This window comes from Malania oleifera, chromosome 3, assembly GCF_029873635.1.
Source record: "Malania oleifera isolate guangnan ecotype guangnan chromosome 3, ASM2987363v1, whole genome shotgun sequence".
Lineage (NCBI taxonomy): Eukaryota > Viridiplantae > Streptophyta > Magnoliopsida > Santalales > Ximeniaceae > Malania > Malania oleifera.
Window position 1 is genome coordinate 119,415,349 of NC_080419.1, and position 17,089 is coordinate 119,432,437.

The 17,089-nt window shown below is 36.2% G+C and overlaps 1 protein-coding gene across 38 annotated transcripts; it reads right to left on the minus strand.

Moving 5' to 3' along the window:
• Positions 1–480: 480 nt before the first annotated feature.
• LOC131151122 (heat shock factor protein HSF30) lies at positions 481–9,623 on the minus strand. Of its 38 annotated transcripts, none has more exons than XM_058102362.1 (7): positions 8,711–9,617; positions 6,948–7,832; positions 6,540–6,820; positions 6,320–6,381; positions 2,918–3,005; positions 1,109–1,222; positions 481–805 (listed from the first exon to the last, which is right to left on the minus strand). In XM_058102362.1, the coding sequence occupies exons 1-2, from the start codon at positions 9,032–9,034 to the stop codon at positions 6,996–6,998; spliced, it is 1,161 nt and encodes a 386-aa protein (XP_057958345.1). In that variant the 5' UTR covers positions 9,035–9,617; the 3' UTR covers positions 481–805; positions 1,109–1,222; positions 2,918–3,005; positions 6,320–6,381; positions 6,540–6,820; positions 6,948–6,995. The 38 variants fall into 38 exon arrangements, with proteins under 38 accessions (XP_057958345.1, XP_057958337.1, XP_057958333.1 ...); XM_058102354.1 differs by having other exon boundaries at positions 1,109–1,202; positions 6,495–6,820; XM_058102350.1 differs by having other exon boundaries at positions 6,320–6,386; positions 6,495–6,820.
• Between the last annotated feature and the right edge of the window lie 7,466 nt (positions 9,624–17,089).

Genomic DNA, 17,089 nt, shown 5'->3' on the forward strand with positions numbered 1-17,089 from the left:
TTCATCATGTCGATATTTATTCTTTTCTCATTACATCTTAAATGAAATAATTAAAACTATATAAAAATAACTAATTCCTTAATTCCCAAAATTTAAAATATATTTCATCATATTACAACACACAGCCTTTCCATCAACCCAAATAATCCATAAAACTCTCTTTTAAGTAAGAACTAAAATATGCAAATTTTCCAATATACATAGTATTGTGTGTGCTTGAATAAAATATAATATGAAATTAAATTAAAATTTATCTAAGATCCCTAAATCCATACTTTTCAAATGCAGCATAAATATTTTCCAAATTGCAATTTAAAGCATAGATTTTAAACTTTAAATTTAAATTTAAATAAATTTAAAATATTTCAATAAAATTTATATTATTTCTTATCTAAATCCAAATCAAAAAGTCGGTGTCTAAAGGTTTGTTTTTTGTTTTTATTAAAAAAGAAGCCAAAAGACATCACTTGGAAAGGGGGGTAGACTAATCTTATTTTAATCTTGATTTCATTATCCCCTAAATTTTTTATTCCATTACTTCTCTACTCTATTTTTATTTCCGCAACTCAAGAATAAACGTTAAAACAAAAGTGCAACCTATAAGAAATGCCGCCATTACGCTCCTCCTTTATTGGGGCAGCTGTGATTGAGCTATAATTGGCACACAACATTGACCATAAATATCGAAGACAGCAAACCACTGAATCGACCACCAGATCAGATAGAACAAGCGGAATCAATTCTTCACAGCAAAATGGGATCAGTTGACAGCCTATACCACATTTGAAGATGAGGACTATTGTTCCTGCACAAATTCCCCATACCATAATCAAAACATAAAAGCATTATCAGCAGTCCCTGTGAGGCTTTGAGAAGAGACCAACGCCCACCCCCCTCCCCCCCCCCCGCCCCCAAAATTTATCTGCTGCAACTACTCAAGACAACTTCCCCAGTGGCAATCGGGTTACGTTTTATATTCTCATTTTCCTGGACCAGTATAATGCCAGAGGCTCGTATTGCAGATGATTTGGGTTACTTGGGGTTGCAAATATAGAGGCTTAGAAATCGCGAAAGCCAACAAAATGACAGCATCAACAGAAAATCTTACCACTCTAAAATGAAGAGACAATTCCCAAGCTTGCAACATCTAGAGACCCATCTTTATGATCTTATCTATTGGTTTGAAATGTCGTCCTGATGGCCTAAAACCAGATTTGTTGATCTGACATCACGAACCACATTTTACCACAATGCATTTTACCACAAAACAATACAGCTGATGAATGAAAACATACACGAACCACATTTTACCACAAAACAATACTGCTGATTAATGAAAACATACACATGCACATGATAACAAAATATCAGCTCAAGGAAGGTCGAACTGAACAATTCGAGTCTGCTGATCCTGGCAATGAAACAAATGTCTTTACCAGGCAAGCCAGGTATATATTCCAAGGCAATCATAGAAATAAATTGGGCAACGAACTCAGGAGAACACTTATGTAACTTTAATTCACATAAAATAGCAGTTCAAAAACAACCTGTTCCTATATATGACCCGTTCACTGTGAATGGACTAGTGAATGTTAATGGAAATGGCCTCAAAACGTCATTTTAGAACCAAATGACATGATATCAATTTGAATGTTTTGAGGTAAGGCAAAATGACCCATGGAGATTAGTCTCATCCCAGAGGAATATTTACCCTTCTACAAGCAAACAAAATATAAAAAGCTGGCTCTGTCACTGTGCCTCTGCTTTTTCAGAACAATTGCATGGTGGCGAGGAAGTCATTATCATTTACAGCTGATGCAGGGAATTTGAATTACTAGCATTGAAGGCGCCCTTCGTTTTGCCAAAAAAGAAGTTATCCTTGACAATTTCCCATTTCTTCACTACCTCTCTTCAACATTTGAAGTACTGCCCGCGCCTTCCTTTTCTAAGCATACCCCTCCTTTCTAATCACCAACAAAAAATAATACCGATCACCCTATCTAAGTAATTTGCTTAGGACTAACAATGTAATAAACTATGAACTAAGCCTTGTAAAACTACAATTAAATCAATCATTCCTTCTCTTGTACCATTTCAAATGCTGAGTAGCAAGTTTCTTGATACTAGAAGACAGTGAGAACTATGAGTTTAGATATTATGTCCTGAAAAAAATTGAATCTTCTAGTGGCCTTAACAACCAATGAATTGAGCCTCAGCCAACCTGCAGGCACAGATGAAACTCTCCCCATTGAAAGAAGCGGAATGAGCAACTAAAGAACCCAACCAAGTGATTCTCCTTGGCCCAGCTAAGATAGAAGCAAAGATGATTTGCTCAGGCATAACAAGCAAGGCATGGGCCAAACATCCAAACTAAGAGAGATATTTGCATGAGCAACTCTCAAAAACAGATTTGATCACTGGTTCAATTTTTTATTGAATTTTCGTAGTTGAAATTTGAACTATTTGATATCATTGGAGATACAAATTTCTTTAGCTCATATTGAGATTCAATATGCTCTAGTGTAAAATCCACCTACTGAAAATGGTCGATTGATTTTGAGGTCTTCGCCATTAATTGATAATGTGAGTGCTAGTCAAACACTTCTACACAATAAGGCAGCATATGTGCCATGTTTTGACAATGATTGGGCTTACACCATGTCCTCCAGCACACAAACAGATTGCTGCCACACTGCAAATAATCTCTCAATGACTAGCAATTAACCTTGGTTCTAAATTTTAATATCACTAGTGCGATCAAAGCATGTACACTACACCAACAATTATAGGTGTCCGTGGAAGTGCTTATAATAATTACAAAGTAAACAAGCATAAAACTGTTAAGAAAGTAACCCAAATCTATCATTTGCAACAATAATGTTATCAACTTAGCTGGTTCGGTGAAAAGGTAGCATACCAAATGCAAGATTTGAACTCCCTAAATGGTGCACCATTCATCAAGCACAATTGTTGATAATTCAACCATGTTCCACATGTCAAAATTCCTAAGTCAATCATCAAAATGAGAATTTTAGCACAGTGAGGTAATTTCAAATAGTCCTCCCAAAATGAAAAGTTATGTCAAAGCTCATGCAGCATGACAACATCATATAACATTGTTTAAATGATGACATATTATGAAAGCAAAAAAAAGATTTGGTATTCATTGAACAGTTAAAATCATCAGGACAATAACATCTTCCTCACATAAGGGTGATGGAATTTTCAGGATTCCCAAAAATGTGATACTCTCCCATAGGACTGAAAAGCTATATGGGGTAATATCACATTTCTTAGAATCTTGTAACAAAAAACAGACTAAAATACTCATGAAATAAACATCTCATTTTCAGAAATAAGATTCTTGAACTTAGATTCCATGAACAAAACAACACCCAAGGCTTTTTTGTCGTCACCAACCATGCTATGGGTTACAGCCTAGGATGAATCGCGTAATGATGACTTCAACTTCACAAGGAATGCATGCATTATTATAACCATTCATCAAACTTTAGTAGTGCAAACTAATTTCAAAAACTAAAACTTATTAAAGAAGTTGTGTTTGGAAGCAGATTTTAAGTCTTGGATATTGCCCTTTGTCCAAATTCATACAAATCTAAATCCAAGACCCAAAATTTAAGGTCCCAAATATAGGGTACATGCATTTATAAAATCTACAACTAAGTAGGTGTTTAGTCCTCCAACATAATTAGCACGAACACCATCATATAGGTGGATTGGTGCCACATCACGACCAACTTACAGCATTGCAATTTGGGCCTTTCATGCTCAACAAGCTCATGACATTTTTACCAAGTTAAAAGCATGGCAAGTTTTTAATTTTCATGAGATCAATATTATTTCTTATTGCTTTTCCCCATATCTGTCTGCTTTTGACAATTTCTTAGTCCAGATTGTAGCAGGAAAAATGAATGACATTGAGACTTGGGAACTGAGAAACAGTCCTCATACAACAACAGCAGGTCTGATTATACAATGTCATATGTTTTCTTAGATAGTGTTTGAGTATAAATTTTGAGGCTTGGATTTTAGTTTGAAAGAAACTCAATACAATTTTGTACTACACATGAATCCAAATCCAAGGTCTAAATTCCATGCTCTCAAATGCAGGGTTAATGCTTGGCTTGCTTAAAAAACTTTTGTGTACCTTGTCAGCTTGCAAGCTACTTCACACGAAAGTATGGTGTCTTCCTACAACACAGCACACTAACTATTTAACAGCAATGCAAGGCACCCGGATCACATTAAATGTTTTTTTTTTTGAAATGTCTTTGCTGTGAAATGCCTAGTAGAGGCCAAAAGCATCAACTATGTGCAATCAATGGCAAGTGGGCCAATAATAGAAGGGGCATGAAAGCCAACAAGAACAGGCCAATAGGCTAAGAATAGAAGGGCATGAAAGCGCACAAGCCCCCAACCACCAGAAGAATAAACAGAGGAAAAACAAACAGAAGCCTACTTCCCTTCAAGATTTTCTAATGATTTTTTTTTCTCTCCTCAAAGGCTTTGGCATTTCTCTCCCTCCAAATAGTCTAGAATAGAGCAAAAGCGATAGTGTCTCACAGATCCCTATCATTTTCCCTACATTTGGAACCCCTCCAACCTTGCATCTCCACCCCATCATTGCCTGCAACAACCCAAACCCAACTGATTCCAAATGCAACCTAAGTGAAACAGCATTGTAACAATTGAAGTACAATTTCCCCTTCTCTTTTCAGCCAGGAATAGAAGGACTACACTGAAAAAGTCCGGTTTTATGGAATATTCTCGAATGAGTTTGTCCTCTCCCCCTCCCTCCTACCCAAGTTATGTAAGTGTCTTTAAGCAATTTGAACAAACCTTCATTTCTATCTTTGAAGTTTCTCATGGAGCACAAATCACACCTTCACTAATCCCCCTCCGTCTCAAAACATCACTGACAATACCTCCATCTCCAAGGCAAGCCTAAAAGATCTGGTACTGGCTTTCTAGGGAAGTTCCCCACACCAGACATTATGCCAAAAGGACACAAGCAGTGCATCTCCAAATTAAAGGGAAATGCCAAACCAGAACCCCTCTCTCCCTTTACCCAACTAATCCCTACACACCACTCCATAAAGGTTCCTGTTGTTGGGCTTTTGTGGAGCCTAGTTGCGTTAAATTTGGATGATGACCTGACCTTTCTTTAATGAGAGATTTCTATCATAAGGGAAAAATTTTTGAGCCCGTTTTGTAACCCATTCGAAACCCTGTGCGCAGTATATAAAATGATTGTTTTTGGGTGATTAGGGTATGCGGTCACACTTCGTGAGAGAGCGAGAGGGAGAGCATTGTACTGCCGCACTCTCTGTATCTTCTTCCTGATAATAGTGAAATCCATGCAACTACGTAGACGTAGGCAAAATTGTCGAACCACGTAAATACTGTCTTTTGTGTGTGGTTGATTTTTCTTTGGCGTATATTCTTTCTCTGTTTTGTTTCTCACAGGTTTCGGGAATTTGTTCTTAATTCCCAACACCTGCTCCCACTCACCAACCAACCACTGTGACTCACTTCATGTAGTGCTTCAAACACCATTCCCACCAGCTGGTCTTCTTCATAGGGTATCCAAAGCCATTTCAGCATACAGTAGCACACTCCAGCCTGTCCCAAAGCCTCCATTATTGACCATACATTTCACTCATTCCTAGTGATTCACATGTTGTTTATGGTGGCTCACCATCTCTTTGCACATAAATGAAACGAGAATTTTCAAAAACATGCCACTAAAAGAATGATGATGATGATGATGATCATGTACCATCTCTTTGGCTACAACTGTTTACTTCCTTTAGCACTTTAGGAACAGAAAGAGATTTGAAGACAAATCCATTACTCCAGAAGAATTGATAAGGGTAATTCAGAGACATACTTTCAGAGTGATTTTTGATAAATTTGGAATACATTCCACGTAAATATCCATGTGACTAGACATTGTGGACTTTGTAGGCTATTGGTTAATGCTTTTGACTTTGAACTTTCATTTTTGATGTAATGTCATGCATTAGTGATGGGGCAAATGTGTCCCCTATGCCTGGGAATGTCCAGTGTAGTTGTAAATATACATTTTGATCAATAAATTTACCTTTACGATAAAAAAAAAAAAAAAAAAAAAAAAGAGGTTTAGAACTCCCAGTAGGAACTTGTTAGGAATTGTTTGATGACGACTACTATGATACAAACTACACACGCATCATGGAAAAATGTCAATTCAATTTTGGAATTATTTAATGAAGAGAACTCGCACATTGCACAGGATGAATAGAAAATATCAACAAACCAGTAGTCAACCCAATGTCTGATCATCGCATCAAACCAACCATTTCTTCCCCAAGCAGTGAGCTGAGCTACATATAAAGCAAGCAGAAAAAATTAATCATTGAAAAATGACAATACTTGTAATTAAAAATTTCTTTTGCTTAGAAATGAAAAAGAAAAAGAGCAACACTTCATACTGTCTGGCAGTCTACACATAAATACACTTGGTGATCGAACCATACTGAATAGCAATATCAACAAACGACAGAGTTTTAAGAAACCAAAATGAAAGTATGTGCTGGGAAGGTTCAGGAGTGAATCAAAGATTGAAACCATGCTTTACAAATCTCCTACCCTGGGTAGTCCTGCATCACAGTTGAAGAAATAATACGATCACAGACCAAAAGCACAAAACCAAATAGAACTAATAAGTAATATTGAACAATTCAAATTAACAGATATCATCAAAAGGATACAAAGCAATAAGCTTATCTGTTGGCCCTTCTGCAACTTCCACCATTCCCTGGTTGTATGAGAAAAATCCCTCATTGAGTCTATAGGCACAAATAATAATTATCCAAAAACACAAAACCTTAAATATTCCACAAACCATACCTAAATGAGAATGGAAATATAGTTGCAGGACCAACCTATCACAACTCAAACCCAAAAACCTCTTCATTAAACTATGCGCGCCTTCAAGGCTTTGGCATGGGATAACACATTTGATCAACTAGGTCGTGCAAATCCTCGATGTAGTTGGGAGACTTTGCAACCAGTTCTTCAACTTCCACATCGGTTTCTGACTGATCACCCTTGACGGCATCTTCCTCACAGTTCCCACCAATCAAATCTTCATTCAATAATTCCTCCCAGATTACCTCATTAACAGATCCCAAATTGGTACAATTTGTAGGAGGGATTGTGTCTGCTTCCAGGTCCTTCATCTCACCAATCGACTCATCATCTAAAGCAGCTGAGAACAATGACTCCATCTCCGACTCAATTGCCGCCAGGTCTTCTTGATCTTGGTCTGCAAAATTTTCAGCTTGGCCATTGGCTACAGCCACTGATACAACTTCTTGCAAATTCTCCACACTTTGGCTTGGGGGCAATCTCCTCTTTCGTCCAATTTCAATGCCCCTCAATTCTCTTGTCAGGGCATTATTCTCAATGAGTTGCTGGAAAAATGATTGGCTGCTCAGTGCTTTGGCCAGAAAAGCCATAATCTGCTGCTGCTTTCTTTCTGTGGTCTGTAGTTTCTCCTCCATTGCAGCTATCTGATCCCTTGAACTCTGATGTTGCTGCCGTAGCTTCATGATTTCTGCCATCAACAAATTTCGATCCCTTCTCAGTCTTTCAAGCTCACTTTCCAGCTCAGATTGTCCCAATTCAACACAAGCTTCTGATCCTTGCTGCTGAAGATTCTGCGAGACATGTCTTCTCCTCTTTATAGTCTTCAAAAGGTGTCTCTGCCCTCTCAAAAATCCTTCATTTGCAAATTCCCATCTGTCAGGATCAACCTTTCTGAAACCCTGAATCAATAAAGGAACATAAATAGAGGTAAGGATGAAAGTTATCACGGAATGCAGAAACACTCAACTAAACAATCCCCACTGTACTAAACATGTTGGACTTTTCCCCTGTTTAGGCCAAAACAAGGCCAAACTAAATAAAACACGATTCAACATAACTGAAGTGAAAAATGCTAGAATAATTTGTTCAGGATTAAGGCAAGTGCGGAACACAATTGAACCACAGCAACTAGAAAACCCACTACAAAGCTAACCAAATAAAATTACTATCTATTTGAGTCGTTGCATTTTCAGAAACCCATACAACTGAAGGTTACTAAAACAAAGCTATAAAGCCGGTTGCTTCTGCCAAAGTTAGAAGAGAAATGCAAGAGATTATATCAAGATCATAGAAGCATCAACTGAAAGTCGAAACATATAAAAAATTGCTGCAATTACCAATATATAGTAACTGATTGTTTAGCACAAAAGCTACTTCAAATCGTAACTATAAGCAAAACAAGAATACTGCAAAAACATTAGAACTCATCAGAATATAGCAGCAATTAGCAACAACCCCAAGTGATGGATCAAACAAACTCCATCAAGAGACGACCATGTTCAAATTTTCAAAAACCCAGAAAACAGAAAGCAATTCAAACGAAACCAAAGCAACCATCCTCATCAGAATGAGAGTAATCATCAAAAGCCACCCAACAGATTGATTGTTTCATACTGTAAGCCTCAGATAAAAAGAGCAAGGAACAAATTTTATTTTATTTTTTCACGAACCCAGAACAGTGAAGGCGATACAAAGAAAACTAAAATCAACCCAAATGAGATCCTTAAGCAATTAAGAAGACCAAAAAAAAAAAGAAAAAGAAAAAAAGAGGACTTACATATGTATTGAGCTGGCGAACGAAGCTGGAGAAATTGTTGTGCTTGAAGTATCTGGGAAGAAGAGAGGCGGAGAACTGGTGGGAGTCCCAAACAATGAAGCTGTTGCGAGCTCTGCTCCAGGAGACGACCGAGTCGGTCGATGGGTCTTCCACAATTTCGAATATCTTCGTCAGGAACGGCGGAGGACCCGCCTCGTGCAGGCCCGCCATTGGCTGCGGCGGCGTCAAGCTCGACAACGACGAGGAAGACGACAACGAAGAAGTTGATGATCCCCCAACAAACGGCACCGTTTCTTCTTCCTCAACTTTCAGCACTCCTTCCATGGCTGATTAATCCTTCAACTCCCCTGAAGCTCTAGCTAAAGAGATACTGTGAGCGATCAAATTCAGAAATGGCGAGCTGCTGGTGACTTGTAGTGGAGTGTTGCAGTGGAGTGGCGAGGTAGCGGAGGAGAGAGAGAGTGCGTGAGGAGAATATATATAGGATATTGGAAGAAGAGATTTCTAGAGCTCCATAAGGCGATTTCTGAAGCTCTGTATTTTCGTTGGAAGTTTCTCAATCGGGCGTGCGCTGTACAATGCCTATAAGTTTCAAGGTTCTAGAAACTTCTCGAATATCATCGCCCTGTGGATGATATTTTGTGGGGAATAGGGTTTTTTTTTTTTGCATAAAAGGATAAATGAATTTATATTTAACATCTTTTTTACCATGGCCAATACTTTCATACACACGATAACATCCTATAAGATCGCCAAAGAAGACATTATAGTCTTCTCAACTGTCAGTATTGCGTGAAACTCGGTTCTAATCCATAAGAAATCAAGAAGCACAGATGGGGTCACTTCCATTTCTTCAGCCCTTGCCAAACTTCCCATGACCATTGCATAGTATCCTCCATGTGTAAGATGATGGGCGCCATGTGACATATGATGAGCACCATAAGCCGCAGCTGCAGTTGCAGCACCCCCGGCTAAAATTGCTCCCATATTACGTCCATGCCCTACATCCTCAGGCAGCCGATGACCAATCCACTCCTTCCAAAAATATTATGATCGTGAGGTTGTGGGGAATAGGATTGGGATGAGTTAAAATCAAATAAATCGAATTAATCAATTAAATTCAGTTGACTCGATTCAGTTAAAAATTTATTTTGTTAGATTTAATTTTTATTTTCGTTGAATTTTGATTTTTGATTCGATTTTTGGGTTCAATTAATTCGATATAAATTAATAATAAATAATTATATATATATTATATATCAAAATATTTTATATATTATATATACATAAAAATTTTATTTATTTTTTATATATTATACATATTAAAATTTTATATATACTATTTATATTATATATATATAATCTTTATTTTATATATATTAAAATATTAAATTGCTTAACTGATTTGACCGAAATTCGGTTCGGTCGATTTTGAGTTTGGTTAAATATGGAATTTCAATCCATTCGGTTAATGAGTTTTTTTAATCAAAAATTTTCGGTCAATTCGGTTAATTAATCGAATTCACTGAACCGACCGAATGCTCACCCCTACTCGTATGGGCCGTTGTTTGCATCTACAATTCTACGTATTGCATGGCTAGGAAGTAGGAAGTAACAGAAAACGATGACGGATGTGGATAATTGTGTCTTATATATATGCATTTTTTTTGTATATTAAAAAAATCTTAAACTTATAAAGTTAATTTGAAGTCCACATTCTGAAAATTGGACAAATCTATAGGATTTGGAGATTAAATGTAACGACCCAAAAAATAATGGTATTTAAAAGAGATACGGAAATGGAAACAGAAACAGAAGGAGACAATATGCTTCGTCAACGAACGCGACATTGCATTTTGGATGGAATAACCTGAAAGATTTTTCACAGGGTCTCGTCGACGAACACAGGGAGTTCGTCAACGAGTGCATAAGGGGACTTCGTCAACGAAGTTACGCCTCGTCGACGAGAAGGTACCGAGAAGGGTTTTTGGACAGATTGAAATTCGTCAACAAGGGAGGAAGTTCGTCGACAAAATTATTGAAGGACTCGTTGACGAGGTGACGTGGCTCGTCGATGAATCCTGTAGTATAAATAGTGCTTAAACTCAGTTTTACGCAAAATTTCAGCGCCGCTCTCTTCTCTCTCTCTCTCTCCTACGACCTCTCCCTCTTCTTTCTTCGATTTTGGCCCCGTCAGTCGCCGAATCGACGATCTGAGGCCACCACGACGTTCTTGGCGGAGTTCTCTTCAAGTCTGCTGGAGCAGATCGTTGGTGGAACGCAGTTGAAATTCATCACAAATCTAGGGTAAGGTCTTCTATTTGGAATTTGAGTTTCCAGCAATTGTAAGAAATGTAATAGACATAAAAGTAGTAATGTTTTGTTCTGGGATTTATGGTTTTTAGGGTGTTGAGTGGAGAACCCTACGGGTGTTGGACCTGTTATAGTAGGGGATTTTTGGCAGGAAACAGGTAAGGAAAATATGCTATGCTAGGTTATTTGAGTATGATTTCAGTATAAAATTATAAATGTTCCACCAGAGTATTATTCACAGCAGAGAATTATACAGTTTATCAAGTATGATTAATATGTCTTAAAATTACTGTGTGGCTTGAGAATAAAGATATAGTATAGAAACATGCTTTACAGTATTTTTCAGAGATGTGTTTTACAAAATATATAGACAGTGAATGTATTTTACAGCAATTACAGAAATACCATGATTATACAGTTTTACAGTACCATGACATACAGATTTACAATTAATTACAGAAACACAGTTGATATAGATATAATTTTCTACAGCGTCATGGTTCATACAATTAATATAAAATAATGGTAAAACAGATAATTGTTTATAAAGATATATTATATAGTATCAGACCTTATTGGACCATACAGTTACAGAACACGATACCGTAACTACATACATTATATAGAGTGCAATCACCTGTTTAGATAATATGTGGTATAAAGGTCGATCGCTTAAAGCCCACGAGTGGACATACTCCCCATCAAATATGGGTTGAGGAGGGCTGATCAGACTATGGAGTATAGTAATTTATTCCTGGTTGGCCAGTTAGGGTAAATCCTGGCAACGAGCCGCACAATCCTATCATGAGGGGTTAAATCATAACACACAGTTATCCATAGGGAAGTTTACAGTTATTATTATGTCTATACAGGTTTACAGAAACAAAATATATATATATATATATATATATATATATATATATATTAGTAGTATTTTGAGTAGAAACCTAAAGTACATAAATGTTAAGCAACGGGTAAAAGATGAAGATTATATTACTGGTATTGTACTTTACAGATTCAGTGATATATGATTATATAATAATAGATTTTCACAATATTGTAACTCATTTGCCACACATTAGTAATAACATATTTCGTCTTACTGAGTGTTGGCTCATCTCAATTACTTTAACATTTTTCAGGTGATCCGGTAGGCGAGCAGATTAGACTTGCAGATAGAGGGGTCTCAGTATTGCCCTGACAGTAGTGTGAGTATTTTTGGGAGTATGTTTGTATAGCCCTAGCCAGTTGAGGGTATTTTGGAAAACAGGCATATATGTATATTTTGGGAAATACTTTAGCCCTCTGGTATTGTATATAACTACGTATGGTTATGTTTATTCGATTTCTGCTTCTTGTTGCTTAGGTTGATGATTGAGTTTAATCCAATTTGGTATTAGAGCATTTCAAATGTTTTAGTATATATAGATATAATATATATATATATATATATATATATATATATATATATAAAACCCCATTTAAATAGCAGGTTGTTACATTAAAAGTGGCAAAATGAATAAAAAATTGTTAATCCGAATCCAATTCGAATCGCTTAAACCAACTTATAATCAAACCATATACTAAATGAGTCGAACATGATTTTAAAAATTTTTATCCACTTTTAAACGAGTTGTTTGATGGATTTCAAAATTTATCGAACGGATATTTGACTATCCATTTACAATTAAGTCCACATTCATAGATAACTCTGTATATTCATGTTTATTCAGCATCAACCTAATTAGCATAGGTCCAATTGGTCGAGGCCAGTCCAACACTCCTAATTCTTGAACTAATTTATGTTGACCGTATAGGTCATATCCCGTTTTGATTATGACAAATACTTTATTATGTAATAGTTGATGAATTTGTGTGCAGGATTAATTAGAAGTTTTATATGGTGCATATGGACTTGAAAGAAATTGAAGACCCATAATATTTATTTGTTGTATTTCAATTAAGTTTTATTTGAATCTGTAATATTTAAATTCTAATTGTCTGTAATAGTTAATGCATTGCATGCATGATAGGACGGATAAGCTCAAAGACCTTAAACTGACTACAGGACCCAAAATATTGCATGAAAACTCCCCCACAATCTTAGAATTAATTATCATGTGAATAAGGCTGACTTCATAAGAAGAGACTGAATTGCACAAAGTTGGTGTGTTCAGTCGACCAAACCCCAACACACAGAGCACTTCGGTCGACCGAACCTCCCCAGGGTCAATGATTTGACCATTTGGTCGGCCGTCCTTAAAATAAGCAAAAAAGAAATTGAAGACCTATAATATTTATTTGTTGTATTTTAATTAAGTTTTATTTGAGTCTATAATATTTAAATTCTAATTGTCTGTAATAGTTAATGCATTGCATGCATGATAGGACAGATAAGCTCAAAGACCTTAAACTGACCACAAGACCCAAAATATTGCATGAAAAGTCCCCCACAATCTTAGAATTAATTATCATGTGAATAGGGCTGACTTCATTAAAAGAGACTGAATTGCACAAAGTTGGTGTGTTCAGTCGACCAAACCCCAACACACAGAGCACTTCGGTCAACCGAACCTCCCCAGGGTCAATGATTTGACCATTTGGTTGACTGTCCTTAAAATAAGCAGAAAGAAATTGAAGACCCATAATATTTATTTGTTGTATTTCAATTAATTTTTATTTGAGTCTGTAATTTTTAAATTCTAATTGTCTGTAATAGTTAATGTATTGTATACATGATAGGACAGATAAGCTCAAAGACCTTAAACTGACCACAGGACCCAAAATATTGCATGAAAAGTCCCCCACAATCTTAGAATTAATTATCATGTGAATAGGGCTGACTTCATTAAAAGAGACTGAATTGCACAAAGTTGGTGTGTTCAGTCGATCAAACCCCAACACACAGAGCACTTTGGTCGACCGAACCTCCCCAGGGTCAATGATTTGACCATTTGGTCGACCGTCCTTAAAATAAGCAACGCCCTAGTCGACCGAACTGGCACGTGGGGAAATCCCAACACCCTGGTCGACCGAACTTGAAGAAGAAAAATGGTCTGGTCGATCGAATATCCCAATTCGGTCAACCGAACTTAGCCAGGTTGACAGAACCTCGAAGGTTCTGAAATCGCCTCAAGTCTGGTCGACCATCTCCTCAGTTCAAATACACCCTGGTCGATTGAACTGAGTAACTCGGTCAACCGAACCTTAAAAATGGTCGATTGACCCTGTCGGGTTGCTCAAATTTTACCGAAGTTAAAATGAACTTAATTTTTTCTAACCCTATTTAAACTTTTCCAAAAATACCAGATAGGTCCCAAATGGTTATAAGTCTTGGGGTGTCTATATATACCCCCTCAATTGCATGGATTAGTAACCAATTAGCAAATACAATTAGCAAATTCTCCCTGAAATTCAAAAACCCTATTTCTCATATTCAAGCTCTCCTCTTCCATTCTTACTCATCCTCATTGCGAGTAAGAGTGTTCTTGTGATTATCCTATAAGGCTTACACTCTCAACTGCTCTGTTTGATTGGGATTTATTTTTATTTGAGAGTAAGCTTAGAGTTTTTCTTGGAGGCTTTGTCAATAAGTCTTTCTTGGGAAAACTCCTTAGATCTTATGAGTTTTGCATCATCATTGCAATACTCAAGAGCTTGTATTGTATTTTGCTTGTGAAATAATTTTTACAAACTGATTTCAAATATCTCTTGTGCTTATTTTTGAGAAAAATATTTTTGAGATATTTGCTTGAGAATTGAAGATCTTTGTTGCTGCATTTTGTGTTTGATATTATTATTTTGACACAAAGATCCTAACACATACACTCTCACATTCTAATTGGTACATTAACATTATATTTGAGAGTATATATTAGGACTACATTGAGTTTATCATATCCTATCATGCTGTAGTGTGTTGATTATATTGGTACAAACCTGCTTGTTTTAGAAGCATATATTTTGTACACAAACTGTATTGCGAATCTGTTGTATTCCAGGCATGACCTGAAGAAGTGATAATCTAGCCCGAAATGATTGTATAGGTTGAGGTCAGCCTCGTTAATTGACCTGGTTATATTAGGTACCACTCCACCCGTTAAGTGAACCGGAGTGGAATCCTTGTGCTTGTGAGCCGAGGCAGGGACGTAGGCACATTTGCCAAACCTCGATAACATATATGGTGTCCTACTTGATTTACTATGCTTGCTTGAGTAATTTATTTATGCAATTTAATTTGAGCTGCATTTATTGATTCATTCAATTATCTGCTTTAAATTGACTCTAGGGTTGTGTAATACTAATGCTGGATATTTGACTTTGGAGAGAAAAATTTTAAAATACCAATTACCCCCCTCTTAGGATTATAGTAAAGCTAACAATTGGTATCAAAGCCTAGTTACTCAGACTTAAATGTTTTTCTGCAAAAGATCTAAAAGGCTTATAACATTGCAACCCTTTCCCTGAGGGACCATCTTCCACATGCCCTCTAGTTTTCTGTGGTGTTAATTACATCTTTTGGAAAGAAAGGATGCGTATTTATCTTCAGAATATTGACTGGAAGGTGTGGAGAGTTGTCTCTAAGGGAAACTATGTTCCCATAAAAACTGTAGGTGAAATTAAAGTTCTTAAGACAGAAGATGAATGTACGCCCGAACCCTTAATCCCGGTTCCAGTGTGTTATACCTGATAATCCATAAATCTAAACATTCGCAGTTGAAAATATAAACATAATATCCATATAACAGAATACCAGAGTTTACTAATTCTAACTATAATCCATAATAAATCATCCATCACCTGCATTTCCATATATATACCTCCAAAAAACTCAATCCACAAAACTTGTATTATAATCATTCCTTTCTTAATAGACTTAAAACATAAAAACATAAAACATAAAACATAAACTTTAACTTTATACAACCCCATAGCATATAAAAAAAATACCATTTTTCTTTACAATCCTAAAAATTGCTAAAAAACCCTCAAGCTCTTTAAACCTAGCCTTGAGGATGTCCTGAAAAAGAAATAATTATATTCGGGTGAGACATATCTTAGTAAGGGAAGAAACAACATATTAAAACAGCGTGTGGTTAATATGAGGTTTATAAATATCATTTTAATAACATTTGCAAAACATTATCATAAACACTGAAATCATTCTCTGAATCTAATCAAACATATGCAAAGGTTTAACCGATGAGATTACCTAAGGATAGGGGTGATTACCCGCTCATACAAGTAGCACCCCCCTGCTCTGATACTTCTAGCAACCAAAAGATTACTACTGAAGCATATCAGGGCATTCACCTTACTCAGTAAGTCCTCAAGTATTAGTTTAACTTCGTACTCACACAGTTCAAACAAAGGTTTACTAGCGGAGGCCCCAAGGATAGAGAAATCTACCCGTCCATACAAGTAGGTTCCCTCTGCCCTAGTACGATATGTAGCTACTGCCACAACTGAAGTTACTAACACACTCGCCTTTCTTAGCAAGCCCTTAAGCGAAGAGTACACCTCACCCAATCGTAACATGTTCTACATACATAGATACTTTTAATAATAATACGTTATTCTTTCTGTCGTTATTCAATCATTCACATCTATTCATGTTCATAGCTTAAACATAACATTTTATTTCACTTTAAGTGACTCTTTTCATTCATATTGTTCACATTTCACATTTCATTCCTTTATCATTTCATTGCCATTACATTTCATTTTCCTTTCTTTCCTTCGTTCTACAGCTAGTCTTTAGCCATCATCAGTTAGTCTACATAAAAATATGCTAGATCTGCTAACATGACTCTTTTCAGCTGTCTTACATTTACATGGTTGCATTAACATACACAAGCAGCATAGTCTATAACATATTTTATTCTTAATGCTTTACTTAGCCTGCGTCTCATACATTTAACATATATTTGCACAGAATTTACATTAATTCATACCACACACAATTTAACAGTAAAATTCATACATATTCTTATAAAATAGGTCAATCAATTCTTAATGTTCATATACTAAAATCTTTCATTCCTTACATAATTATCTTGACAATAT